Source organism: Pimephales promelas, chromosome 3, assembly GCF_988280905.1.
Source record: "Pimephales promelas chromosome 3, fPimPro1.hap1.1, whole genome shotgun sequence".
Lineage (NCBI taxonomy): Eukaryota > Metazoa > Chordata > Actinopteri > Cypriniformes > Leuciscidae > Pimephales > Pimephales promelas.
In genome coordinates, this window is record NC_142771.1 from 3,244,679 (window position 1) to 3,270,976 (window position 26,298).

Genomic DNA, 26,298 nt, shown 5'->3' on the forward strand with positions numbered 1-26,298 from the left:
CAATATGTTATTGTAATATTGTGGGCATCTCTATTTCCTCTGGGTTCTGCAAGTCCTTCCTCCCTGCAAAATAAAAGCATGACTGTCCTGTCATATAATTCAAAATAAAAGCATTGACTGTCCTCGCATATAATTCAAAATAAAAGCATTGACTGTCCTCTCATATAATTCAAAATAAAAGCATTGACTGTCCTCTCATATAATTCAAAATAAAAGCATTGACTGTCCTCTTATATAATTCAAAATAAAAGCCTTGTGTGTGTTTATCATGATTGCAGATGTTCAGATCAGACGAGTGTGAATCTTCAGAGTGTGTGCGGCTCAAACTCACCAGCTCTTCTTGCACAGATGATCTGAAGAAGAATCACAGTAGGAGCAGCAAACACTGCCATCTCAACAATACTCACAATCACTGCAGGAAACATGAGAGGAAGAAGAGAAACTGGACATGACTGAAGTCAAGGGTCTTCATCTATCAACAGTTATTGATGAAGCATTTACAGACTGACTGATAGTGTAATGTTAGAAAGCTGACAGTCTAAATCAACGTGTCGTACCTCTGTATAATAATCCAGCACTCACACACACTACAGTTTCTGATGCTGTGTCGTCTGGACCTGTGGATCACGTGTGTTAGTTCAGATCAACACATAATACATCATATACACAACATCATCAACACATAATCCTTGAGTTTCACATCACAGAAATGATACATTCAAATACACAAATATTGATGAATCACTTGAGGTTTCAATAATGAATTGGAATGTTTGTTCAGATGATTCATACCTGAAGATTTGATTTAACACAAGATAACTCTAGCATTATCTATCATTATATATACACTGTAAAAAATAAAATCGTAAAAAAAGGGTCAAATGACTGCCAAACAAATACCGTAAAAATAAAGCAAAATATCCTAATTTAAATTAAGCGCAAAAAACATTTTACAGATATTTTTCTTTAATGTTTTACAGAAAAACACTGTTATTTTACAGCTATTATCTGGATTATTACGATCAAACACTCTAACTGTAAAAACAATGCATTATTATGATCAAATACCTGAAAAATACTTTAATGTCTTTGTCTTTAATGTAACAATACCTAAAATATCAGCTGCATTTTTATTTTTGAAGATATTATTTGTAATTTTACAGTATTTTGAGTATAATTTAAAATCAAAGAAAATGATCGTCAAAAAATCAGTTATTTTCTGTGAAATTAGGATTTTTTTTACAGTGTAGCACATCTAACAGATAACACTGATTCATGAGAGTGTTTCACCTGAATACTTGACAGTGTATGTGACTGACGTCTGGAGTTGATTTCTGTGAGTAAGCCGACATCTCCACTGTCTGTTGTTATCTTCATTCAGGAGTGTTGTAGTCAGAGTGATGTTACAGTGATCTGGAGATGATGATGATGATGATGATGATGATGATGATAATGATGATATCTGATATCTGGAGTCTGTCTTCAGATCAACACCAGCCTGATTCACCCACAACAGCTCAACTCCCTCATAACGAACCAAATAATTACAGGAGTATCTAATATATGAATCCAACTGACAGGAGAGAGTCACAGAGCGGCCTGGACTGATCTCAGTCTGTGAGGATGAAGATGATGATGATGATGATGATGATGATGATGATGGAGACACTGAAACTGAACACAAGACACAAATCACAGACTCTTCAATCATCATCTGAGTTTAATAACGAATCTGCTCTTTTTGGAAGTTTCATTGAAGTGAATCAATCAAAACTAACTTCAGCTGGACAATAACTTTATTCTAGATCTGCTGTAAAGCCTAAATCTGTTACTGTAATTTCCTATTATCACTGTAAAGCTGCTTTGAAACAATCTATATTGTTAAACGCGCTATATAAATGAAGATGACTTGACTCATAAATCATCATCTGAGTTTAAAGGGAGAATTTTATATTGACTAAATAATCATAAACTTACCATGAAGAACATGCAGAGAAACATGTGTATCAGATCCTTGTTTCCGGTGTTCTCCATTGACTTCTATCCATTGTTGGCAGGTGTAATATCCATAATCTTCTTCTGTGACGTTCTTGATGATCAGAGAGCAGTCAGACTCCAGACTCAGTCTCTCATATCTCTCTGTGTCTTTCTTCTTTATCCCTAAATTAAACAGGTCAACTGCTACTGGATCTCTGAAGCTGTTATAGTAGAGCCATGATGTTGATTTGCAGTCAGAAAGAGTTTTATTACAGGACAGACGGACATTTCCACCAGAACTGATGAACACTTCGTCATCCACTCCACTGGTGCCTGTGTAACAGGTACATAAAGTGTACTGTTAAATGTATTTATAGTTTATTAGAATTTCCACAAAATTGTTTGTTGACATATACCTGATATTACTGCCTAAGTGAAGTTGAGTGTCTTTTCCTTTAATTGATGTGATGTCATGAGTCAATATAATTTCCTGTTCTGTCTCCTCCTCTTCCTCTTTGCACTGGTGATGCAGTGAGAGGTGAGGTTATTTTGGGCTCCTGATAATCATCTTTAATCTATATATTAAGTGTTGCTTTTATGTCTAAATTTTCATTCTAATTCCTTTGTGCAATATTATTTTACTTATCTGTGTGGTTATTTTCGTAAATTTTGTCCCGATTAAGTGATGTTTTAACATCTGGGCCTAAATGGGAAATGAGAACACGTGTGACAAGTGTACATCATATTTGTTTTATAGAGCTAGAGAGGGCGCTTCTCACTAAGAGGCTGATTATGTTTCATTTGTCTATCAGTTGTCTATCAGAGTAAACCAGTGAAATCGCCGCCTGTGGTCCAGTGTCTTCTTTATCTACACAACGCAGACAAGTATAACTGGTGTCGCGAGCCACCGGTTACACGTGGTGCCGTGAACCTCCGGAGATCATCACATGAGGAACTTTGTTTCGTTTTTCTCCGTGCAACGCTGTACTGGACTGTTATTTGTGCTACTGCCAGAGTTTTTGTGATCGTCACATTTTTTTTTTCTTTCTCCGTGCAACGCTGTACTGGACTGTTCTTTGCGCTGCTGCACGCTTTATGAACAGTTTTGTGATCGTCATCGCCACATACTTTTTTTTTTCTCCTCCGTGAATTGTCACACTGAACTGTTTTGAGAGTCTACATGAGTATTTCTGCAAAGTGCTTTTACCTGAATACTAGTTAAGTGACTTGTTTTTATTTCCATTTTTTTCTGAAACAAGTTATTACATTTTCTTTTTGTGTTTTCTATTCAAACTGAGTCATGTTTGAGGACACTGTCAGTCAGGATAATTTTCGCCCTGTACAACAGCCTAGTGTCACGTTCCCAGTAGGCAGGGGTATTGGGGCTGTACTTAACCGTCCTGACAATATGTCTGGAGCTTCACCTCAATGTTTTGGAAGGGGGAGGGCACTCTTTAATTCAGAAATTGACCGTGGGCATGCATCTGATTCAGCTATTGGTTCTTCAGGAAGCCCAGCTGCTTGCTCTACTCCTTTTTCACGTCCAAATGTTGATCACATCATTACCCCTGAGTCTCTAGGAGGTATTATTTCTGATTTGGCACAGAAAATTGGTGAGAGTATTTCAGCCAGTCTGAACTTAACACAACATCCCAGCCCAGTGCAGCCCAAGTCAAATGTCCAGCACTCAAGCGATTGTGTTGATGCTTCTAATTTGAACATCATTGTCCAACACGATGTTAAACCCCCACCATTATTTAGAGGTGACCAGAGTGATTCATTTACTGTGCATGAATGGGAAGACATGATGTACAGTTATATGAACAGAAAGAAATGCACTGATGAAGCTGCCTCTGATCTAATCCTGAGCAGGTTAGCTGGAAAAGCGAGGGATGTAGTGAAAGTGTCCTTACGCAACTTCCCAGGACCGACTGCTGCAGTGCTCCCCACCACAGTGTTTGACATACTGAAGCGAAATTTCAGTGAGTTGATGTATTCAAATATGCCTATGGCTGATTTTTATAACACTCTACCCAGGGCAGACGAGAGCCCAATGGACTACTGGATCAGACTGAACAAGGCGATTGATGTGGCTGATGAGTGCTTGCGTAGGCGCAACAAGTCTGTTGAGGATCCTGTTACTGAAGCTGTTATGATGTTTATCTCACACTGTCCAGATCCTGGTCTTGCTTTGTCTTTTCAGTTCAAGCCTGCTGAACAGTGGAGTGCTGCTGAAGTTCAAGAGCGACTGGATAGTCATCACAGGAACTTGAAGAGAGCTTTTGCCAGACCTGCACGCTCATTGCCTGTGTCAGCTTGCCATCAGAACACTGTGACTGTCTGTGACGATCCTGTACCCAGCCCTTTCAAACAGCCTGAACTCTCCTTAAGCCAGATGTCAAGTTTAACTGGTCAGCTGAACCCCAACGCTGCTCCTTTTTACTCCTGATGGTAGTATGCAACAGTTGGTTGGCATGATGGATAAAGTTTTATCTCTCTGCACTGCCTCACTGTCCTCGTCCAACCCAAACTGTCCTGGCAGAACCTCAGACCCCAAGCCCAGTTTGAGCCCAGCATGTAGAGTATGTCGATCTAAAGAGCACACTACACATACTCATTGTATGCGCCAGAGGCTTTGTCGTAACTGCTTTAAACCTGGACACTTTAAGAGCAATTGTCCTAAGACGACGGGCCTTGAGCTTCCTTCTCCTGCCACCCAGTTAAACTAAGTAGCCCATGTGCAGAGGGGGATAGCATGGGGTAGCATATTTCCCCTAAAAGATGAGTCAGACCCACAAGAGATTTTTGTAAATAGTTGCAAATTGTTGCCACCCGACAAAAAAGTGCTGTATGTGGGATCTCAGAAAATTGATGGAGCCAGTGAACTCTTTTATGCTCCTGTAACTGTCCGTAGCCATTAAGTACTGCACGGTTTGCTTGATTCTGGGAGTATGGCTTGTACCCTGAGCACGGAAGGTGAATCGAAGTTGTGTGCTGACGGAGTTCTCCCTCAACCCTCAATGATTCCTGGTAACGTGGTCCTGGTGGGCTGTGGTGGCCTTACTACTCAGCCTAAGTGCGCGTATGACCTGGAAATCGAAGTCTACGGGTTCAAGTTCATTGTACCAACCTTGGTAGTTCCCGGACAGAGGGATGAGTTCATTATCGGTGTGACGACCCCTGCTGTTGGTCTTGAGTGTTGCTGTTGGTACCTGAGCCCGCTAATTGCATCAAATGGCCTAATTGCCTCAATGGAAACACCTGTGACCTTAGACGCTTAAAAGATCACCATCTGAGCCAAGGAAGGAGGGCTCTTTGGTTTCGGACTTTGCTTTGGTGTTTGGCTTGCGTTGTATTTTGTTGCTTTTTGCATTCACATTTCAAACCTCAACATTGCATTACCCTTTCAACCATGCACCGTGCTCTACACACTGATTTTGCTGATTACTACAGAAACACTTTTATTTTCTTTAATTGTTTTCATTTCATTATTCTGTTTTGTCTTATTATTTGTAGTTAAATAAACATTATTTTTGAGCCTATAATTTGGTTTGCGTGTGTCCCTTGTTTTTGTTGCTTCCCTTGAGCCAAGGGTCGTAACAAATTGGGGGCTCGTCCGTCCTTTGATAATTTGATTGCTTACATTTTTGGATGCTTAATTTGATAATTGATTATTTGTTGGACACACGAAAATGTTTTTTGCCAAAGTCAATTTGTTCACCGTGTGAAATCACCAGTTGGTAAGTGAATGTGCAATATTGTTTTTTGAACGTGAGTTTTCTCTGATAGGCATAGCGGCATGTTTCTTTTGAGATGTGTCGGGTTTGTTATTTTTGTGTAGTGTTGCGGTGAAAGTGGGTAGTAGTAATTATCTCGGGAGCACATCCGTGGTGTTGAAGGCGTCGCTGGTTTGACCAGTTGCGTTTTTCACCCAGCGGGCTACAGTGCATAAATACCCCCCACCGGTAATCGCATGAAGACTAGGGTTGAGTTAGGTAGAGTATTGGAAAGGTAGAGGGAAAACTCTCGTTATTTGATTGCACTGTGCTGATTATATTTGTTCTGGTGATTTCAGCATGGCTGATATTGATGAGTTTGTTAGTTCACCTTCTCATGAACTTTTGAACGGGTGTACTAAAGAGCAATTATTGAGTATTGCTGAACATTATGAAATTGTGATAAAAGATAAAAGGCTCAAAGAAAATGTTAAGACAGCTTTGAAAATTGAGTTAATTAAACAAGGTATCTTAGATATCGAGATGGAGGAAAAAGATGTACCGATTGCACCTGACTTAAAAAGTAATTTGTCTTTTGAACAGCAAAAAGAGCTGCTACTTCTACAGATGGACCATGAGAACATAAAACTGCGTGCTGAACAAGGTAAAAGGGAATTAGAAAAGGCAAAGTTGGATTTGGAATTTCTCAAGCTCAACCTAGTGAAAGAAGGTAAGCTTTCTGGTTCTGGTCAGGAACAGAATGTGTTTTTTTCGATCAATTCAAACTTAAAACTCATTCCTAAATTCAACGAGGAAGATCCTGATACTTTCTTTACTCTATTTGAACGCATGGCAGAATTAAGGAACTGGTCCGATGATAATCGTGTTGCTCTACTACAGTGTGTGTTAACGGGGAAAGCACAAGTAGTCTTTTCTTCATTGTCGCTTGACGATTGTAAAGATTATGAACGAGTTAAATCTTTAATTTTAAAGGCGTATGAATGTGTACCCGAAGCATACAGACAGCGCTTTCGATGGCAGAAAAAAGACCAGTTACAAACAAACTTAGAATTTGTGCGTGATCTGAGAAAACACTTTAATCATTGGTGTTCATCATTAGACATTAAAACACTGGAGGATTTAACGCATTTGATGGTGTTGGAACAATTTAAAAATTCAGTCCCAAGCCGTATAGCTGTGTACATTGGTGAGCATAATGTTAAAACACCAGAGGAAGCGGCTAGGTTGGCCGATGATTTTGTACTGACGCACAAAACCACTTTTGTCGATTGGCATGCTCGTGATGTTCAGTACATAAAGTCTCCGTCTAACGGTAACCGCGTTTCCACAGGAACTTTTGATCCAAACAAGATTTGCAATTACTGTCATGAGAAAGGACACTGGAAAGCAGATTGTCCGGTCCTTAAAAAGAAGTCCAAACATAATGCACAGAGCTCACATGTTAAACCTTCTGCTCTCGCGGCACCAGTCCTGTCTTCAGGGAGTGAAATTTTTGAAAATCAAAAATTTGATGTTGATTTATCTTCTTACTCGCCTTTTATTACAGAGGGGCGTGTATCCCTGGTTGGAGAGAAAGAGGAAATCCCTGTTAAAATCTTGCGGGATACTGGCGCAATGGATTCATTTATTTTGGAATCAGTATTGCCTTTTTCCTCACAGTCTCATACTGGTGAGAGTGTGTTAATTCGTGGAATAGGACTGAATACTCTGTCTGTGCCTCTTCATAAGGTAAGGCTTCAGTCTGATTTGATTCAAGGTGAGGTTGTAATGGGAGTACGACCAGCTTTGCCAGTGGAGGGAGTCCATATAATTCTGGGGAATGGACTGGTGGGTGAAAGAGTGTGGGCTGATACTTCAGTGTTTCCCATAGTGATCACTGATAAGAAAGTTGAATCTGAACTGAGTTCTTTGTGTCAGGATTCAGCGTGTGTCGTCACTCGTGCAATGAAAGGTGCCAATAGGGATGTAGTATGTGGTCAAAAAGAGGTTAAATCTGATAAAGTCGGCATGAAGTTGTTTATGCCTGATTTGTCTGTTTTGTCTTTTCCTGTTTCTGCAGAGGAATTAGGGAAGGAACAGCGGAATGACTCCTCTTTGGATGAACTCTTCCGGAGTGCAGTGCCTCCAGTAGAGGAGTGTAACGTTTCCCGTGGATATTTTGTTCAAGATGGAGTGTTGTTGAGAAAATGGAGTCCTCACAAAAATTTTGTGGGAGATCCTGTCTTTCAGGTTGTTGTTCCTACTAAATTTCAACAAATGATGATCGAAATTGCGCATGATCAATCTGGTCACCAGGGGGTGCGTAAGACTTATGATCGCTTGTTGCGATATTTTTTTTGGCCGCGTTTAAAACGAGACATCTCTGCTTATATTAAGACATGTAAAACCTGCCAATTAACGAGTAAACCAAACCAGGTGTTGAAACCAGCTCCACTGAAACCAATTCAGGCTACTGGTGAACCTTTCGAACATCTTATTGTTGATTGCGTAGGGCCACTTCCCCGTTCGAAGTCAGGTAGCAGTTATTTATTCACTGTGATGTGTTTGAACACGCGCTTTCCTGCGGCATATCCACTACGTACCATTACGTCCCGTTCTATTGTGAAAGCTTTGACCCAGTTTATATCTGTTTTTGGGATTCCAAAAATCATTCAAAGTGATCAAGGTTCAAATCTCACTTCGCATCTCTTCCAGCAGGTGTTAAAACAGCTGCACATTAAGCATAATCAATCGACGGCGTATCATGCACAAAGTCAGGGTGCATTGGAGAGATTCCACCAGTCGTTAAAGTCACTTCTCCGTGCGTACTGTGTGCAACTGGATAGAGATTGGGAGGAGGGTTTGCCGTGGATGATGTTGGCTGCCCGTGAAGTAGTGCAGGAAAGTACGGGTTTCAGCCCTAATGACTTGGTCTTTGGCCATAATGTTCGTGGATTGTTGTCTGTCTTTCAGCAGGTTGGTGAAGCTGTAGAACCTCCTAAAAACTTGGCGTCATATGTTTTGGGGTTTAAAAATCGACTCATCCAGGCTAGAGAATTAGCTAAATTAAATCTAGGAAAACATCAGAAAGATATGAAGCAATTGTATGACCGTACGGTTGAACATCGAGTGTTTGAACCAGGCGATCAAGTTCTTGTCTTACGGCCGATCGTATCCTCTCCTTTTGAAGCTAAATTTGATGGCCCATTTGTTGTACAACGAAAATTGACTGATGAAAATTATGACGTCTCGATGCCATCGCGTAAAAAGTCAGTTAAACGGTGCCATGTAAATCTATTAAAACCCTATTATGAAAAAGAAACCAAACCTGTAGCAAATGTGATTTCTTTACATTCAGCACTTCCCACCGTTTCTATCGGGGGGGGTAATGTTGAGAGTTTGGTGGGTGAGGAAGAGGAGACTCTCTCACCCGATGATTGTGTCTTTCGTGGCCGTTTGAATAATTCCGAGTCATTGCACAATTTGGAGTTTAGTCTCTGTCATTTATCGCCTGAAAAATGTCAGGAATTATGTAGAATATTGCGTAGTTTTCCTGAATTGTTTGGAGATGTGCCATCGCGTACCGATTGGGTAGAACATGATATCGATGTTGGGGACGCAAAGCCTATTAAACAGCGTTTTTATCGTGTTGCGCCTGAGAAACGAGAACTGATGGAGAGGGAAATTAAGTATATGCAGGATCACGATATTGCAGTACCTTCTTTTTCTGATTGGGCTTCTCCGTGTATCTTAGTTGGAAAGTCAGACGGTACTGTAAGATTTTGTACGGATTTCCGTAAAGTTAACGCCTTAACAAAGCCGGACTGTTTTCCTTTGCCCCGAGTCGAGGATTGTGTGGACCAAGTTGGTTCAGCCAAGTTCGTCAGCAAGTTTGACTTGCTGAAGGGCTATTGGCAAGTGCCTTTAACCAAGAGAGCACAAGAAATTTCATCTTTTGTCACCCCGTCAGGGTTACATTCTTACCGGGTCATGAGTTTTGGTCTACGAAATGCTCCGGCGACTTTTCAACGCCTCATGAATCGTGTAATCTGTGGTCTTGAGGGTTGTGCCGTCTATTTGGACGACTTAGTCGTTTTTAGTGACAGTTGGGAGTCTCATTTAACACGGTTGCGTTCGGTGTTGAGACGTTTGTCTGATGCTCGACTTACCGTGAATTTGGCCAAATGCGAGTTTGCGAAAGCGACCATCACGTATCTTGGGAAGGTAGTGGGGAATGGAGAAGTGCGTCCGATACAGGCTAAAGTGCAAGCCATCCAGAATTTTCCTTCCCCAACGACCAAGAAAGAGCTTATGAGGTTTTTAGGGTTGGTAGGATATTATCGATCTTTCTGTTGCAATTTCTCTACTGTGGTAGCACCACTGACAGACTTGTTAAAGGGTAAGACAAAGTTTTTATGGTCTAACAGTTGCGAATTAGCTTTTGAGAACGTAAAATCCCTGCTGTGTTCAGCGCCCGTGCTTATGGCTCCGTGCTTTGATAAACCCTTCACGTTGCACGTTGATGCCAGTAATGTTGGGGCTGGAGCTGTTCTTCAGCAGTCGAATGTGGACGGAGTAGACCATCCAGTTAGTTTCTTTTCGAGAAAGTTTAACTCATACCAACGTAACTATTCTGTGGTCGAAAAGGAAGCGTTAGCCCTGATTTGGGCCTTGCAGCATTTTGCGGTTTACCTTAACGCCTGTGCACCTATTGTGATATACACCGATCATAATCCATTAATCTTTCTCAATTCTTTGCAGTGTCCTAACCAGAGGTTGGTTCGCTGGTCCTTGTTTTTGCAATCCTTCTGTCTGGATATTCGACACATAAGAGGGTTGGAAAATGTGGTGGCTGATGCGCTGTCACGCGCTCCTGATGCATTTTAATCTATTGGATTTAAATGTATCATTCCTTTTGGCGTTATTGGGAGCTGTCTTTGGTCCTGAACTTGAGTAATATATTATGCCTATTTATTGAGATTTGTTTGTTCTGTTACAGGGATCTTTGTGGGAGTCCCTGTCTTTATGGGGAGGGGTGTGACGACCCCTGCTGTTGGTCTTGAGTGTTGCTGTTGGTACCTGAGCCCGCTAATTGCATCAAATGGCCTAATTGCCTCAATGGAAACACCTGTGACCTTAGACGCTTAAAAGATCACCATCTGAGCCAAGGAAGGAGGGCTCTTTGGTTTCGGACTTTGCTTTGGTGTTTGGCTTGCGTTGTATTTTGTTGCTTTTTGCATTCACATTTCAAACCTCAACATTGCATTACCCTTTCAACCATGCACCGTGCTCTACACACTGATTTTGCTGATTACTACAGAAACACTTTTATTTTCTTTAATTGTTTTCATTTCATTATTCTGTTTTGTCTTATTATTTGTAGTTAAATAAACATTATTTTTGAGCCTATAATTTGGTTTGCGTGTGTCCCTTGTTTTTGTTGCTTCCCTTGAGCCAAGGGTCGTAACAATCGGCAGTAACGTCATCAAATGTGTGCTTAAGAAGATGAAAGCCGAGAAGAAGTACTGGGATCTGATTTCCTGCCAAAATAGCAACCCTGAGTGTGAAGAGTTTCTTGAGCTTTTGAGTTGTGTTTCTCGTTGGTCTGGTCCTCAACAGCCTGCTAAGCACGGCACAGTTAGGCTTTGTCAGGCAGTTACTTTACTTCCCAGATGTGAGCATCTTGTCTGGGGAAAACTACCAGCTAACACTAATGTCTCCCCAGGAAGCTCTGTCATCGTCGAGCCCACTACGTCTCGCTCAGCGCCTCGACATGTGCTTGTAGGACGTCTAGTGACTCCTATGTGGGGTGATCGATGGGTGCCGATGAAGATCTTAAATCCCACCGAGTCTCCAATAACTCTTCGACGCAACACTAAGCTAGCTGATGTGTCTCCTTGTCTGGCGGTGGAGGATGTTACGTTTTCTCAAGATGTCTGCAGACCTCAAGTTTCTGATGCTACTTTCAACAAGTCTATTCCACCTGTTGACCCTGTGCAGTTACTGCATGAGTATGGTTTGGAGGACATAGATATTGAAGGATGTGAGGTGTCCAAGTCATGGAAGGAGGAGTTGGCAAGTCTTATCGTGTCCTATAATGATGTTTTCTCCAAAGACAGACTCGATTGTGGAAAGGTGAGAGACTTTGTACACCGAATTCATCTGAGTGACGAGCGTCCGTTTCGCCTGCCTTATCGCCGAACTCCTCCCGCTCACTACCAAAAGTTGAGAGAGGTACTTTCTGAAATGGAAGAGAAGGGCATCATTAGCAAATCAGTCAGCGAGTATGCGTCTCCTCTGGTAATGGCATGGAAGAAGGATGGGTCTCTCAGAGTCTGTACGGACTTTCGCTGGCTTAATGCAAAGACAATCAAGGATGCTCACCCCTTGCCCCATCAGGCGGATTGTCTTGCTGCTCTTGGTGGCAATCTTCTCTTCAGCTCAGTTGATTTGACTTCGGGTTTTTACAACGTCCCGCTCCATGTATCTGATCGTCACTACACGGCATTCACAACACCGATGGGCTTGTACGAATACAACCGTCTTCCCCAGGGCCTGTGTAACAGTCCGGCATCTTTCATGCGCATGATGCTCAGCGTATTTGGAGATCTCAACTTTTCCAACCTTCTTTGCTATCTCGATGATTTGCTGGTGTTCGCCCGTTCTGAGCAAGAAGCCTTGAAACATTTGGAAGTGGTGTTTTCATGAATGAGAGCTAGTAATTTGAAGTTGGCTCCAAAGAAGTGCCACTTTCTCAGGCGCTCCATCAAGTTTCTGGGCCATGTGATCAGCGGGTCTGGAGTGTCTGTAGATGAGGGCAAAGTTGCAGTCATTTCAGGCTTTCAGAAGAATGACCTGATGAAAGAAGATGGTGTCACACCTTCACCGAAGAAACTAAGATCGTGTCTGGGCATGGTTCTCTATTACCAGAGCTTCATTCCTGGCTGTACGCGTGTCGCAAAGCCATTGTTCGATTTGACAGCCGGTCAAAAACGTTTGATGAAAGGCACAGGTAGTCGTAAAAGATCTGGTACTTACCAAGAGTTGTCTCCCCAGGACTGGACTCCAGCTTGTGATGCCGCCTTCGAGGAGTTAAAGAGAGCCCTTGTTGAGAGCGTAGTCTTGGCACACCCCGACTTTGAGCGTCCCTTTATTCTCTGCACTGATGCATCATTGGACGGCCTAGGTGCAGTGCTTTCTCAAGTTCCCAGTGGTGAGGACAAAGCACGTCCTATAGCCTTCGCCAGCAAGTCCTTGAGCCGTAGCCAAGCCAATTACCCGGCACACAGATTAGAATTCTTAGCTCTGAAGTGGGCAGTGTGTGACAAGTTCAGTCACTGGCTCAAAGGCCACGAGTTTACCGTGTGGACGGATAATAATCCGCTCACGTACATCTTGACCAAACCAAAATTGGACGCTTGTGAGCAGCGCTGGGTTTCAAAACTTGCCCCGTACAACTTTAAGATCAAGTACGTTCCTGGAAGATTGAATGTTGTGGCGGATGCGCTCAGTCGTGACCCGTTTGTCAACCCAGTGAGTCAGCGACTTTTGTCTGAGCCTTACTCTGAACTGTTGAAGTCTGTACACAGTGTGGAAGATGATTCTGTCCAAAAGACCTTCCGTCGCACGTGCCAGCCTCAGACAGTTGATAGTGCACTCAATCTGAGCTCTGAGATTAACTTCTCTATGACTACTGAGGATGTGTCGTCTGTCTTGTCTTCTTGTGAGGATTGGGATTCAGGAGCTGTATCCAGAGCAACATCCCTGGCTGATCACTTGACTTCTTTGATTCCTGACTGTCAAGACGTAAACCATGCCTTTTCATTGTCTGAATTGCAGTGTCAGCAGAACAATGACGCAGTTGTTTCGAGGGTGGCTTTTTATGTCAGCAGGAAGCGAAGACCTAACAGGCGTGAGCGTGCGAATGAGGATTTGCGAGTTTTAAGGATTTTGAGGCAGTGGGAAAAACTGTTTTTGCTTCATGGAATTCTGTATAGAGCTGTCAAAGATCCGCTCACGAAGCACAAGAAGTTTCAGTTTGTCCTGCCTGGTTCCCTGAAACAGCAAGCACTCTCTGGTGTTCATGATTTGGCTGGTCACCAAGGTCAGCCACGAACTCTGTCTCTAGCACGCCAGAGGTTCTATTGGCCTGAGATGGAACGTGATGTGCGTGATTACGTTAAGACTTGTACCCGTTGTGTCCTGAGTAAAACTCCTGAGCCAGCAGCAAGAGCGCCTTTGGAGAGCATCAAGACCACTGCCCCATTGGAGCTTGTCTGTATTGATTTCTGGTCTGCTGAAGATAAGCACAATAAATCTGTGGATGTCTTAGTAATTACAGATCATTTAGCTCATGCTTTTCCATGCCGGAATCAATGTGCTCGCTAAGAAACTTTGGGATGGCTTCTTCTGTATATATGGATTTTCCCAGCGTATCCATTCAGACCAGGGAGCAAATTTTGAGAGTGAGCTGATAGCAGAGCTTCTTGATGTTGCTGGTGTTGACAAGTCACGGACTTCCCCGTACCATCCAATGGGGAATGGTGGAACTGAAAGGTTCAACAGAACGTTAGGTAACATGCTGAGGTCGCTTCCACCCAGATCTAAGCAAAGGTGGCCACAGTTGGTTCAAACAATGACATTCATGTATAACTGCACTGCCCATGAGACAACTGGGTTTGCCCCTTTTTACCTGATGTTCGGGAGGGTGCCGAGATTACCTGTTGACCTTATGTTTCAAAGTGTGCTTCGTGATGAGTCAATCTGTGATTACAGTGACTATGTTCAATCCCTTGTCGGTGATCTACAGTCTGCTATGGCGCTGGCTCAAAAGAACTCTACTGCAGAACAAAAACACCAGGCTGATCAGTACAATAAGAGAGTCAAAGGATTGCCTCTGTCAGTCGGTGATCATGTTCTCGTTGCCAACAAAGGTTGTAGGGGTAAACGGAAGCTTGCCGATAAATGGGAACCCACCATGTATTCCGTTGTTGCCTCCAAACCTTCCCTGCACATTTACAAGATCCGTGACAGATCTGGTCATGAGAAAGTGGTACATCGGAATCTATTGTTGCCAGTTAACTTCCTCCCTTTGCCTTCAACTGACATTTCTGTTGATGATAGTGCTACTGGTGGTCCTTGTTCCACTTCATCTCGATCTGTTTGTGATGTGGCTGAGTCAATATTACCTGTCACTGATGATTTGTCTCACATAGCTGTTTGTGATGATGATCGTACTGCTTCTTGGGTTTCGTCCCATTCTTCTCAGTCTGTTTCTGAAGCACAAAATGACTTACCTGTTGGCCATGACACTGTAGCTAGTGCTTCTTTTTCTACTGTTCCTGTTCCTAGTAGTTCACATGATCCTATGGTTGACAATCACCCTGATGATCGTTACATTACCAGGCTTGGTAGGGTAATTAATCCTGTTCGTAGGTTAATTGAGTCAATGGTTCAACTTGAAACCTTACTTGGGATAGATTCTGTATCTTCTGTTATTCATGTGTAAGTCTATGTATGGTATTGCACAGACTCTGGTAATTCTGATTATAATTGCCTGAAAATGTTTATTTTTTTTCCCTGTGTTTATTAATCCTGTTTGTATAATTGGTCTGAATTTATCAAAGTGTAATGGGCACTTTGCTTATGCCTGCAAGATGTGTGGAAGTTTGGCCAACTTTCGCCATTTTTGTATCCCTTGGTTGGGTAACTTTTAAGATGGAGTCTTTACGGTAGACCATGTAATTCAAGTGACCAGTGTATTCTCTTGTTCTACTTTTTCAGGATTTTGTGTAAATTCTGGGGGGTGAGTGTAACAGGTACATAAAGTGTACTGTTAAATGTATTTATAGTTTATTAGAATTTCCACAAAATTGTTTGTTGACATATACTGCCTAAGTGAAGTTGAGTGTCTTTTCCTTTAATTGATGTGATGTCATGAGTCAATATAATTTCCTGTTCTGTCTCCTCCTCTTCCTCTTTGCACTGGTGATGCAGTGAGAGGTGAGGTTATTTTGGGCTCCTGATAATCATCTTTAATCTATATATTAAGTGTTGCTTTTATGTCTAAATTTTCATTCTAATTCCTTTGTGCAATATTATTTTACTTATCTGTGTGGTTATTTTCGTAAATTTTGTCCCGATTAAGTGATGTTTTAACATCTGGGCCTAAATGGGAAATGAGAACACGTGTGACAAGTGTACATCATATTTGTTTTATAGAGCTAGAGAGGGCGCTTCTCACTAAGAGGCTGATTATGTTTCATTTGTCTATCAGTTGTCTATCAGAGTAAACCAGTGAAATCGCCGCCTGTGGTCCAGTGTCTTCTTTATCTACACAACGCAGACAAGTATAACTGGTGTCTCGAGCCACCGGTTACACCTGAAACACAGTAGATCTCAGTGATCATTATGATATTTATTAATGAAACCATAAACTATACCAGCATAACAAGCAGAAGACTCAATCACAGTGTTTTTCCTCATTTAAAGCAATCAACACACTCTCCAGAATAAACTATGAGTGTTTATCAGAGAGCTGTTCAAATCACTGACACACTCTTAATATGAAGATCATTCTTCATCATCAGATGTTTGAGTGACACTATGTCCAGTATCAGGAATAATACAGTATGATCTGTGTGTATCAATACACAACTCTGAGATCACAACGTGAATGTGTGCAAGAATAAACTGAGCATGTTCAAATCAACTCTTTCCAGACTAATTCCACTAAATGTGTTTAGAGAAAATACAGATTTCTTTACCTGTGAGAAGTGAAGAGAGAATGATCAGTCCCAGCAGACACAGATCACACTGATCAGACATTTCTGTTTCTGTCCGTTTCTGTCCGTCTTCCTCTTTATTATATATAAGTATAGCTCTTCCTTTAAACATCATCAGCTCCTCCTCTGGTTATTATCTTTGGTTATTAATTCTGCTAGAGTTGCTATGACTCGATGACACAGTGACGTGTTGCTTTAAGTGTGTGTGAAACGTCTGAGAAGTGCATACACTGTTAACCGCACTGGCTCAACACACATCTGATCTGAACAGTTTATATCTACTTTTGCACATGAGAGCATTACTGTTAGTTTCACTTCTTTATTTTAGCAGTTTCCCGCATGACTTTAAAATCTAGAAATAAAATAAAAGAAATAAAATCTTTGCCCTTGACTAGTTGATGTTAGATTTGCTCGGGCTGTTGAAAGTGTTTATCACAGCAAGAGAAAATGTGATCAAGTTTGCAGGTTACGTGTTGATAATAAATATAATCCAGCAAACTCACTCTCCCAACAAAGGTTTATGTAACTTCCCCCAAAACTTGCATCACAAATGAAGCTAACACACTGGCAGAACTCAGTGTCCACATCGTTACAGGACACATTAAGACTGATAAGACTTTTTACGACCCCAACACAGGAATTTGAAGAGGGTTGTGACTCTTAATTGAACACTTCAGAAATATATACACATGTATCTAATTGACCCATCTCATGATTTTCCTTTTATGTGGTTATGCCTATGCTCTCTTGTAAACTCTAATGGGTTAATGTTTCAGACGTGCATACTATGGTTAACCAAAATCATATGTGTGTGATGTTTAGTGTCTATAAACTCCAATCTTCGTCCCCCATTTGTTAATTTACATTAGATTATGCTAACTTTGTGATGCATGGGTATTATAAGAATCTTGAAGATTTTTTTCTTAAACACCCAATCAAATTACAGATTCAAATGCCCTGCTAGCACACAAAGGGTTGTAAAATCTCAACTTCTGATTGGCTCTTATTGACATCTTCACGCTTTAAAACTCACTGGTCAGAAGATCAGCTCTCTGTAGCCTCTTTCTGTCACGGTGTGGGTTCATGTCTGATTCCTGTCTTGTTTTGTGTGAACTTTAGTTATTTCCTGTTCTGTTTTGTAGTCCTTTGTAGTTTTCTAGTTTATTGGTATCCCCAGGTGTTTCTGATTGCCCTCTTGTTATCTTGTTCAGCTTGTTAGTCTCTGTATTTAAACCCTGTGTCTTGTTCCAGTGTTAGTGAGTTCTTAATGTTGTAACGGTTGCTGTTAGCTGTTTCCTTGTTCCTGGTCTGAGTTTCTTTGTTTTCCGTTTACCCTTCACTACCTGTTTGTTTTGTTAATAAATGTGCTTGCGATTGGATTCACTTTTCTGCTTCGTTCTGCAATGTTATACTTACTGTCACAGTGTCTGGTTTATGTTCCCTGGTGTCCACTAGAGGTCCTCCTTCCCCACGGTGTCATTCACTGTTGGAACTACATTTCCCACAATCCTTGTCTCTGTTCATTGGAGTCTGTTCCCCATCATGATTGTCTTGGTCTGTGTATAAATGCCCTGCCTGTTTAGTGTTTGTTACGGAGTCCTTGTTTTATGTTACACTACTTCAGAAGTCTTGCCTGTTCTTGTTTTGTTTGTGTCTTGGGTTGCTTTATGGATTTTGACTACGGATCAAAGTACAGATTGTGATTGTGCTGTGAGTACGGATTCCCCTAATCAATTACTGCTATTGGTTCTTATATGTTATGTGTGTATGTAACGTGACTCTTACTCTCCTAGTTATTTTCATCTTAATATCTTTTTTTAGATAATAATCGCACGACCGATTAGATATTCTTTAATTAAATCAATAAAACTCGTGTCACATCCCTATTGCTGTATTATTGTATCCAGTGTAAAACACGGACACCCCCACACAACTGTGTCTTTTTGTTAATGATGGTCCTACAGGATTTAACACAAAGTAACCGCTTACTTAACTACCAGTTACAAAAGACACTGCAACAGTCTGGCACAGGCAATTCTATATTTTTTTTTTCCATCAATTCATTTCTTACAGTAAATTATCCGTAACTATGTTCTGGCACGCCATCTAGTTGAAAAAATATTTTTTGGCCCGATGCCAACCTTACTTGCCGACCCCTGACCTATTTGAACAGGATTTGTAGGACGACAGAGTTTACACCTTTAAAAGAGGCAGGGTCATATAGAGTTGGAGACACTCTGAAACAAAGCATGTAAATGAAGTACAGGAGTCAACCCACTACCTGAAACTCCCCAGCGCTGATCTCATCAGCATAACAGTGTGATTCAAATGCAGAGAAAATAAATCTAATCAGCCGGACTGCTCAACGACAAAAGGTGATAGTCTCAGTACTCTGATTAATTTAACTTACAATAGAGAGATCAGGACAGGCAGGAATATCTCGCTGGAAACTCTGATAAGCAGGTCTGTGATGTCATTTATACAACAAAATGGAGAACAGTTAAAATACTATTGTATTGGAACCCAAATTAAACATTTTAATACATTTGTAACAACAGTAGAAATTGCTGAATAAAAGCTAAATTATTAAAAACATTTAAGGCAAACAAACGGATTTACAAGGAAATTTAGTAGCAGTGATTAAAAAAAATTAAAACACTAACAGAAGAATCAGCAAATCAGCTCCATCACACAGAACACTGAAGCTTTTACACACGTCTGAATATGTCCATAACTGTATGTAATATTACATTTAAAGCAGTTTATACAAACCACAATAAAATGACCTTAAACACTGTAGACAAATGTCCATAAAATCCATATAAATGAAAATAAATCTTGCCTGTTATTTGTAAAAATATTTTAATCTAAACTTGATGTGTCTCTATTTCTTCAGAGTGGTCAGAGTTTTTTCTCTTTTTTTCTGAAAATAGAAAAATAATTAAATAAAACATTGAACGAACCTCTATAAGTTTTTGCTATTTTAAAAATTGTTGCAGATTTGCTCAAAACTTACCAATATTTTATTGTAATATTGTGGGCATCTCTATTTCCTCTGGGTTCTGCAAGTCCTTCCTCCCTGCAAAATAAAAGCATGACTGTCCTGTCATATAATTCAAAATAAAAGCATTAACTGTCCTCTGGTATAATTCAAAATAAAAGCATTGACTGTCCTCTCATATAATTCAAAATATAAGCATTGACTGTCCTCTCGTATAATTCAAAATAAAAGCATTGACGGCCCTCTCGTATAATTCAAAATAAAAGCATTGACTGTCCTCTCATATAATTCAAAATATAAGCATTGACTGTCCTCTCATATAATTCAATTGACTGTCCTCTCATATAATTCAAAATATAAGCATTGACTGTCCTCTCATATAATTCAATTGACTGTCCTCTCATATAATTCAAAATAAAAGCATTGACTGTCCTCTCGTATAATTCAAAATAAAAGCATTGACTGTCCTCTCATATAATTCAAAATAAAAGCATTGACTGTCCTCTCATATAATTCAAAAGATAAGCATTGACTGTCCTCTCATATAATTCAAAATATAAGCATTGACTGTCCTCTCATATAATTCAATTGACTGTCCTCTCATATAATTCAAAATAAAAGCATTGACTGTCCTGTCGTATAATTCAAAATAAAAGCATTGACTGTCCTCTCATATAATTCAAAATAAAAGCATTGACTGTCCTCTCATATAATTCAAAAGATAAGCATTGACTGTCCTCTCATATAATTCAAAATATAAGCATTGACTATCCTCTCATATAATTCAATTGACTGTCCTCTCATATAATTCAAAATAAAAGCATTGACTGTCCTCTCGTATAATTCAAAATAAAAGCATTGACTGTCCTCTCATATAATTCAAAATAAAAGCATTGACTGTCCTCTCATATAATTCAAAAGATAAGCATTGACTGTCCTCTCATATAATTCAATTGACTGTCCTCTCATATAATTCAAAATAAAAGCATTGACTGTCCTCTCATATAATTCAAAATAAAAGCATTGACTGTCCTCTCATATAATTCAATTGACTGTCCTCTCATATAATTCAAAATAAAAGCATTGACTGTCCTCTCATATAATTCAAAATAAAAGCATTGACTGTCCTCTCATATAATTCAATTGACTGTCCTCTCATATAATTCAAAATAAAAGCATTGACTGTCCTCTCATATAATTCAAAATAAAAGCATTGACTGTCCTCTCATATAATTCAAAATATAAGCATTGACTGTCCTCTCATATAATTCAATTGACTGTCCTCTCATATAATTCAAAATAAAAGCATTGACTGTCCTCTCATATAATTCAAAATAAAAGCATTGACTGTCCTCTCATATAATTCAAAATAAAAGCATTGACTGTCCTCTCATATAATTCAAAATAAAAACATCGACTGTCCTCTCGTATAATTCAAAATAAAAGCATTGACTGACCTCTCGTATAATTCAAAATAAAAGCATTGACTGTCCTCTCATATAATTCAAAATATAAGCATTGACTGTCCTCTCGTATAATTCAAAATAAAAGCATTGACGGCCCTCTCGTATAATTCAAAATAAAAGCATTGACTGTCCTCTCATATAATTCAAAATATAAGCATTGACTGTCCTCTCATATAATTCAATTGACTGTCCTCTCATATAATTCAAAATAAAAGCATTGACTGTCCTCTCGTATAATTCAAAATAAAAGCATTGACTGTCCTCTCATATAATTCAAAAGATAAGCATTGACTGTCCTCTCATATAATTCAAAATATAAGCATTGACTGTCCTCTCATATAATTCAATTGACTGTCCTCTCATATAATTCAAAATAAAAGCATTGACTGTCCTCTCGTATAATTCAAAATAAAAGCATTGACTGTCCTCTCATATAATTCAAAATAAAAGCATTGACTGTCCTCTCATATAATTCAAAATATAAGCATTGACTGTCCTCTCATATAATTCAATTGACTGTCCTCTCATATAATTCAAAATAAAAGCATTGACTGTCCTCTCATATAATTCAAAATAAAAGCATTGACTGTCCTCTCATATAATTCAAAATAAAAGCATTGACTGTCCTCTCATATAATTCAAAATAAAAACATCGACTGTCCTCTCGTATAATTCAAAATAAAAGCATTGACTGACCTCTAGTATAATTCAAAATAAAAGCATTGACTGTCCTCTCGTATAATTCAAAATGAAAGCATTGACTGTCCTCTCATATAATTCAAAATAAAAGCATTGACTGTCCTCTCATATAATTCAAAATAAAAGCATTGACTGTCCTCTCGTATAATTCAAAATAAAAGCATTGACTGTCCTCTCGTATAATTCAAAATAAAAGCATTGACTGTCCTCTCGTGTGTGTTTTCAGTCACGGCAATGGGGGCCTGGTCCGCCCTATCAGTCACTTTTTTATTATCAATAGGCAAAAGTTATTGTTTAATAACACCTGAAAAAAATAAAAATGTGTTTGGTCTGATTTTTAAAAATAAAATTGTAAACGGATTTGATGGGGTTGTCGATAGTGAGCGCAGAAATGCAGGTGATAAGCGGTCTTATTAAACGAGACATTGAGTCGTTCATTCAAGCGATTCGTTCAAACGGCTGATTCATGAAGAATGAGGTGCCATGAGAATGATTGAAAAGCGTAAGGAGCATCTGCTCTCTAATCTCGCTCGCCGTACTGTGATGTCATTCACCGATCTGTCTGTGCAGCGCCGGTTCAAGTTGAACAAGCCTAGATGTTTATGAATGGATCATTGAATCTTTGACTCATGTTTCTTCAAAGTTAAGGACTGATGACGTATCGTGTTCATGAAGGGTTGTTACATTTCGTAGGGGAATATTTCAACCCCTTGGCCCTTGTAACTCTGTTTTAAATAGACTTAAAAACAAGGGGTGAATTGGGATTGAGCCTTAGTGTCAGTACATTGTACATTATATATTATTATGCACTATTGATCATTATCATTGTATCATATGTTCATTATCGATTAATGTTATTATGCACTGAGGTTGATCTCAATTGTGCCCCTCTGGAAAAATGTACACTCTCAGAAAAAAAGGTACAAAAGCTGTCACTGGGGCTGTACCTTTTCAAAAGGTAAACTTTTGTCCATTTTAGGTGCTAATACAGTATGTACATTTGAGGTGCTAATATGTACATTTTAGGTGATTGTATGTACATTTTAGGTGATAATATGTACATTAGGTCCTAACATTTACATTTTAGGTGTTGATATGTACATTTTAGGTGGTAATATGTCAATTTTAGGTGCTAATATGTCCATTTCATGAGCTAATAAGTACATTTTAGGTGTTAATATGTACCACTAAGGTACCAATATGCAGCCTTTGGATACAAAAGTGTACCTTTTGAAAAGGTACAGCCCCAGTGACAGCTTTTGTACCTTTTTTTCTGAGAGTTTAGGGCCGTCTGTGAATTTGTGTCTGGCGTCCGGTCAATGTGTGTTTATCATGATTGCAGATGTTCAGATCAGACGAGTGTGAATCTTCAGAGTGTGTGCGGCTCAAACTCACCAGCTCTTCTTGCACAGATGATCTGAAGAAGAATCACAGTAGGAGCAGCAAACAGTGCAATCTCAACAATACTCACAATCACTGCAGGAAACATGAGAGGAAGAAGAGAAACTGGACATGACTGAAGTCAAGGGTCTTCATCTATCAGCAGTTATTGATGAAGCATTTACAGACTGACTGATAGTGTAATGTTATAAAGCTGTCAGTCTAAATCAACGTGTCGTACCTCTGTATAATAATCCAGCACTCACACACACTACAGTTTCTGATGCTGTTTCGTCTGGATCTGTGGATCACATCCGTTAGTTCAGATCAACACATAATACATCATATACACAACATCATCAACACACAATACTTGAGCTTCAAATCACAGAAATGATGAATATGTATATACATTCAAATACACAAATATTGACGAATCACTTGAGGTTTCAATACTGAATTGATGGAAAAAGAGGAATGTTTGTTCAGATGATTCATACCTGAAGATTTGACTTAACACAAGATAACTCTAGCATTATCTATCATTATATATACACTGTAAAAAATAAAATCGTAAAAAAGGGTCAAATGACTGCCAAACAAATACCGTAAAAATAAAGTAAAATATCCTAATTTAAATTAAGCGCAAAAAACATTTTACAGATATTTTTCTTTAATGTTTTACAGAAAAACACTGTTATTTTACAGCTATTATCTGGATTATTACGATCAAACACTCTAACTGTAAAAACAATGCATTATTATGATCAAATACCTGAAAAATACTTTAATGTCTTTGTCTTTAATGTAACAATACCTAAAATATCAGCTGCATTTTTATTTTTGAAGATATTATTTGTAATTTTACAGTGTTTTGAGTACAATTTAAAATCAAAGAAAATGATCGTCAAAAAATCAGTTATTTTCTGTGAAATTAGTTTTTTTTTTTTTACACTGATTCATGAGACTGTTTTCTCACCTGAATACTTGACAGTGTATGTGACTGACGTCTGGAGTTGATTTCTCTGAGTAAGCTGACATCTCCACTCTCTGTTATTATCTTCATTCAGGAGTGTTGTAGTCAGAGTGATGGTGATGATACAGAGATCTTGAGATGAGAATGATGATGGTGATATCTGATATCTGGAGTCTGTCTTCAGATCAACACCAGCCTGATTCACCCACAACACCTCAAGTCCATCAGAACTGACCCAAAAATCACAGGAGTATCTCATAAATGAATAAAAATGACAGAAGAGAGTCACAGAGCGGCCTGGACTGATCTCAGTCTGTGAGGATGAAGATGATGAAGGTGATGATGACACTGAAACTGAACACAAGACACAAATCACAGACTCTTCAATCATCATCTGAGTTTAATAACGAATCTGCTCTTTTTGGAAGTTTCATTGAAGTGAATCAATCAAAACTAACTTCAGCTGGACAATAACTTTATTCTAGATCTGCTGTAAAGACAAAACAATCTGTTACTGTAATTTCCTATTATCACTGTAAAGCTGCTTTGAAACAATCTATATTGTTAAACGCGCTATATAAATGAAGATGACTTGACTCATAAATCATCATCTGAGTTTAAAGGGAGAATTTTAAATTGACCATATAATCATAAACTTACCATGAAGAACATGCAGATAAACAGGTGCATCAGATCCTTGTTGTGTGTCGTTCACAAATTGTCTGCAGATGTAAACTCCATAATCTTCTTCTGTGACGTTCTTGATGTTCAGAGAGCAGTCAGACTCCAGACTCAGTCTCTCATGTCTCTCTGAGTCTTTATTCTTTATCCCTCCAGTAATCAGTTCAACTGTTGAATCTCCGAATCTGCTGTAGTTCCATGTAGTTGATTTGCAGTCAGAAAGAGCATTATTACAGGACAGACGGACATTTCCACCAGAACTGATGAACACATCATCATACACTCCACTGGTGCCTGAAACACAGTAGATCTCAGTGATCATTATGATATTTATTAATGAAACCATAAACTCTACCAGCATAACAAGCAGAAGACTCAATCACAGTATTTTTCCTCATTTAAAGCATTCAACACACTCTCCAGAATAAACTATGAGTGTTTATCAGAGAGCTGTTCAAATCACTGACACACTCTTAAAGGCCATGGTGCAGGTTTTTTTTTTTCTTTTTTGGCAATTTTCTAGTTGGTAATAAACATTTAAACAGTTATCCATTGTATCTGATATTGTAGGGTACTCAAAAATTAAAATATAACACGGAAAAGTGGGTGAAATGTTAGCTTTTAGCTAAAGCTAAGCGAGGATTCTTATTTCTCCCACAATGCATTCCATGACGTCACATGAGGCACTCGCTGACTGTTGGACGACAGACAGCCCCGCGGCCCGCCTACCATTGAGGGAGAGTGATACGAGGAGTAAGTTAGCTAGCTAGTGAAGCAGTGACACTGACAGTGACAGATTTATAAGTAAATATAGATAGATAGATCTTCCGAAGCTGGGTGCAGTTTGTCAAGATTAGGCGAGCAGATTTTTCAGCTAAGTTAACGTTAGCTCTGTCGCCGCCTACTCGAGAATATGCAGCGCGCATTTCAAAGAGGAGGATAACCACTCAGGGGATGCCAAGATGGTCTTACTTCACTTGGATTAAAGAGTGAGAGGAGTGCTAAATTACTTCCAACCGCACTGCCGTCTGTGAACGCAAACCTCTCTGCTTGCCCTGTCCCGAGGTCGAGAGACACCGTCTGCCGCAAGCGAGAAATTGCCACGGTAAGCATCATGCTAACGTTAATGTTTACAAGCTGCATGTTAGCTAGCTCTGTGTGTATTTTGTATAACTACCGTGTTCCCTTTGACATAATAGCCTCCACTACAAGCACGATCACTATGACATTAGAAGAGCATTTTTCGTGATTCACGAATTTGAGCCAAAACAAAATTGCCCAGAAGTAAATGTCCATATTGTCATGAAGGCTTCGTTGGTAGTGTTTGGATCAGTGGTGATGATCATCAAGCGGCTTTCGCAATCGTGTGTTTGCGTTTTGTTATAACGTTAGACTGCTACTGTTCTCTTTTTCATTGACCGTGTCATCAGGGCTGTAGTAAAGGCTAAATGCAGTTTACCTGCTGAAATTAGGTCAGAAACAGTTTATCCACTTTTCACTTCAGAGATTAGCTAAGTTACCTCTCAGTAATTCAATACCTCACAGAGTTTATGTTACTAACTTTACCACGTGTATTACCACTAGTATTGTATAACATTTAATAGTAACATTCAAATCA

General features: G+C 39.5%; 1 protein-coding gene across 1 annotated transcript; it reads right to left on the minus strand.

Annotated features, from left to right (window-relative positions):
• Positions 1–25,122, minus strand: LOC148981861 (uncharacterized). Its single transcript, XM_089129260.1, has 7 exons — positions 24,660–25,122; positions 24,003–24,353; positions 1,978–2,310; positions 1,291–1,674; positions 558–617; positions 332–412; positions 1–63 (listed from the first exon to the last, which is right to left on the minus strand). The coding sequence occupies exons 1-7, from the start codon at positions 25,039–25,041 to the stop codon at positions 8–10; spliced, it is 1,647 nt and encodes a 548-aa protein (XP_088985386.1). The 5' UTR covers positions 25,042–25,122; the 3' UTR covers positions 1–7.
• Positions 25,123–26,298: the final 1,176 nt, after the last annotated feature.

Coding starts and splice junctions, on each gene's coding strand:
- LOC148981861 (XM_089129260.1), bottom strand. CDS start 25,041: ATGCTGGTAGAGTTTATGGTTTCATTAATAAATATCATAATGATCACT. Junction 1,675..1,977: donor TTCTCTGCATGTTCTTCATG/GTAAGTTTATGA, acceptor TCTTGTGTTCAG/TTTCAGTGTCTCCATCATCA. Junction 618..1,290: donor ATACACTGTCAAGTATTCAG/GTGAAACACTCT, acceptor CGTGATCCACAG/GTCCAGACGACACAGCATCA.